A 3,439-nucleotide genomic window follows, 5' to 3' on the forward strand; every position below is an offset into this window, starting at 1 on the left:
GATGAGAGAGGGGCAAGATTGGAAGTCCAAGTAGCAAACTGTTGCAACAGGGGCTATGAGAGTTTGAAGTGGTGGTCAGTGGAAAGTCCAATAGAACAGCTGAACATTAGGGACCGTTGCTTAGGGGAGTCATGTACTGATTATGTGTCCCTGGGGAGCCAATTCGGCATGAAAGTCACTTGAACTCATGGCTACAAATGACTAAAGGGGGAAAAGTTTGGAGTAGAACCTGGCAAAGTGAACTGAGAAGACTGGCAAAGAGAATCCGAACAGTTACTTACAGTCCTAGGGGAAGGGGGGTGGAAAACTTCCGGGGTAACAGGGGGTTACCAAGCCAAGGAAATTGGCCAATCAGCAGCTTCCATCTTACCCCGCCCCGAAACTTCTCACTAGGACCTCGTGGAATCACTCAGAGGCTGAAGTGAAAAAGAGGCTTAAGTCACGGGTCAGCTCTTCCTCATCATGGCTGCTCCGTGCACCCTGTGCCTAACCCTGCTGGTACTGCTGACCACCCTGCTCCAACTCCACATCGCCTCTGCATTCTATGTCCAAATCGATGCCCGTGGAGAGGAGTGTTTCTTCGAGGAAGGCAAAAGAGGAACCAGAATGGCCCTCAGCTTTGAGGTGGTACAGGGCGGCTTCCTGGACATCAACGTGGACGTCACAGGACCTTACAACGACCCTGTCTACCAAGTCAGAGAGATGAGTGGTCGCTATGCCTTTGACGTCTCCCAGGATGGTTCCTACAAATTCTGCTTCAGCAACCACAAGTCCAGCTTGACACCCAAGATGGTCATGTTCACAATTGATACCAGCCAGCCCCTGGATACCTACCACGCCCGGTTGGAGGAGGAAAGTCTTCACTTTCAGCTGGAGGAGACAATCAAGCAGCTGGCCCAGGCAATCATGGCAGTCAAACAGGAGCAGGAGCATATGGCGGTTCGGGAGAAGATCCATCAGTCCATCAACGAGGACATAAACCGGAGGGTGGTCGTGTGGTCCTTCTTCGAGGCTACCATCCTGCTAATCATGACCTTGTGTCAGTTTTACTACCTGAGGAGCTTTTTCAAAGTCCGAAGAACAGAGTAAGTAGAAAGTAGAAACACCAATGGGTGTTTTTCCCTTCGCTCTGCCAAAGTCAAGTTAACCAATTACTGCTGCATCACAGCAATAATTCTTGGTTGAGCTTTTCTTTTCTTTTCTTTTCTTTTTTTTTTAAACCCTGACCTTCTGTCTTGGAATCAATACTGTGTATTGGTTCCAAGGCAGAAGAGTGGTAAGGGCTAGGCAATGGGGGTCAAGTGACTTGCCCAGGCTCACACAGCTGGGAGGTGTCTGAGGCCAGATCTGAGGCCAGATTTGAACCTAGGACCTCCGGTCTCTAGGTCTAATTCTCAACACACAGAGCTATCCAGCTGCCCCCTGGTTGAGTTTTTTTAAAAGAGATACCCTTTCAGATTTTTCTGTTCATTGAGGGAAAAAATAACCAGTATACCAAGCAAATCTGAACTGAAACCTTTCTTTTTTCCCCTAAACTCTAGATATCAAGGGGACAGCATGGCTTGACAGTGAATCACATAGACTCTGGAGTAAGGTAGGTGACACTGACTTCTAGAGAGCCCTTACAGCAAATCAAATGGTGGCCCCACCCCCATTTTTTGCCTTAACTTCTCTATTGTTTTAAAGTTGACATGTTTTGTACAGAAAAGAAGAATCTTAGGAGTCCTTTACTAAAATGATTCTACTCTTGTTAGGAGTTTGGGGAGTATGTAGAGTAGATGTTAGGGGTTAGCTCCTACAGTGCCTATTGGGGAAAAATAATTTTATTTCTCTTATTCTTACAATTGACTTCTGTTATTCTAATGAAACCTTATTATTGTCATCACATTAATGTGTTATTAGGAAATCATTAAGTTATTATTAAGGCACAGTGCATTAAATCATTAAATCTTCTAAACATATAATATTGCACAGTTATTGGACTTTCCAGTATATGCTATTCAGACTGGATACTTCTTCCTCTTTTAACTTTACTTTTATTTTTAAAGCCACCCAAAATATATTCCTAAGATCCGAGATTGAAAAGTTTCTGACATTGGGCCCTAAGCCTCAGCTGCCTACATCTGAACTACAGAGTTGTCTAATATAGAATAAGTAGTTAACAAGGTTTTCTGTCTCCCACTACTACTACAGCAACTTGGGGTGATATTTCAGTAAACGGTAGTCTTCTAATGTTACTCTGGATCTAGTCCCACCCCTCCCCATACTCCTATATAAGCACGTTGTTAGCATGTATTAGTTTAATTGGGAAAAACCTAGATACTTATGGACAAAGTTAAAGGTTTGGGGATTTTGTTGTAATATTAAGAAATTAACCTATTATTTGAGGCAATAGCACTGGAGATATACTAACCAGAGCTACTTCTTTCCCTCTTTCATTTTAGACTTTTTTTATCTTGTTTGGAAAATTACTCCTTGGTTTCTGAAGATGAATTTTGAATCAAAACATCTGTGTGCAGTTGTGGGATTGATTCAAGGATCATTTTTGGAGCTAATATTATATTGCTTTCTTTAAAAATATTTTAAAGAGGGTATCAAAAGCAATAGATTTTGTAATATCAATCTGAGATTTATTACCTGTTTTCATATTCTAAATAAAAAATTTTTGAGCTTCAAACAAAATACTTGCAGTATTTCATTGAAAAATTTACTTGTTTCATTTTGCTCTATTTTTTGAATACAAGTTTTTTTGAGGGGATATCTCTGAATAACAATTCAAAATTAAATTAAAGATTTGAGTTAAATAAATATGGATCTATAGATGCAAAAATCTTAAATAGGATACTAGCAAAAAGACTCCAGCAAGTGATCAGAAGGATCATTCACCATGATCAAGTAGGATTCATACCAGGGATGCAGGGCTGGTTCAACATTAGGAAAACCATCCACATAATTGACCACATCAACAAGCAAACTAGCAAGAACCACATGATTATCTCAATAGATACAGAAAAAGCCTTTGATAAAATACAACACCCATTCCTATTAAAAACACTAGAAAGCATAGGAATAGAAGGGTCATTCCTAAAAATAATAAACAGTATATATCTAAAACCAACAGCTAATATCATCTGCAATGGGGATAAACTAGATGCATTCCCAATAAGATCAGGAGTGAAACAAGGATGCCCATTATCACCTCTACTATTTGACATTGTACTAGAAACACTAGCAGTAGCAATTAGAGAAGATAAAGGAATTGAAGGCATCAAAATAGGCAAGGAGGAGACCAAGTTATCACTCTTTGCAGATGACATGATGGTCTACTTAAAGAATCCTAGAGATTCAACCAAAAAGCTAATTGAAATAATCAACAACTTTAGCAAAGTTGCAGGATACAAAATAAACCCACATAAGTCATCAGCTTTTCTATATATCT

The 3,439-nt window shown here is 40.2% G+C and overlaps 1 protein-coding gene across 1 annotated transcript; it reads left to right on the forward strand.

The window, feature by feature from the left end:
• The first annotated feature begins 230 nt into the window (after nucleotides 1-230).
• Nucleotides 231-2,676, forward strand: LOC100026632 (transmembrane emp24 domain-containing protein 2-like). Its single transcript, XM_007507337.3, has 3 exons — nucleotides 231-1,085; nucleotides 1,542-1,594; nucleotides 2,445-2,676. The coding sequence occupies exons 1-2, from the start codon at nucleotides 463-465 to the stop codon at nucleotides 1,564-1,566; spliced, it is 648 nt and encodes a 215-aa protein (XP_007507399.2). The 5' UTR covers nucleotides 231-462; the 3' UTR covers nucleotides 1,567-1,594; nucleotides 2,445-2,676.
• The last annotated feature ends 763 nt before the right edge of the window (nucleotides 2,677-3,439 follow it).

Source organism: Monodelphis domestica, chromosome X, assembly GCF_027887165.1.
Source record: "Monodelphis domestica isolate mMonDom1 chromosome X, mMonDom1.pri, whole genome shotgun sequence".
Classification (NCBI taxonomy): domain Eukaryota; kingdom Metazoa; phylum Chordata; class Mammalia; order Didelphimorphia; family Didelphidae; genus Monodelphis; species Monodelphis domestica.

What these genes read in the sequence shown, in the direction of transcription:
- LOC100026632 (XM_007507337.3), top strand. Translation starts at nt 463, where the DNA reads ATGGCTGCTCCGTGCACCCTGTGCCTAACCCTGCTGGTACTGCTGACC. An exon ending in TTCAAAGTCCGAAGAACAGA is followed by an intron (nt 1,086 to 1,541) that starts GTAAGTAGAAAG and finishes CCTAAACTCTAG; the next exon opens with ATATCAAGGGGACAGCATGG.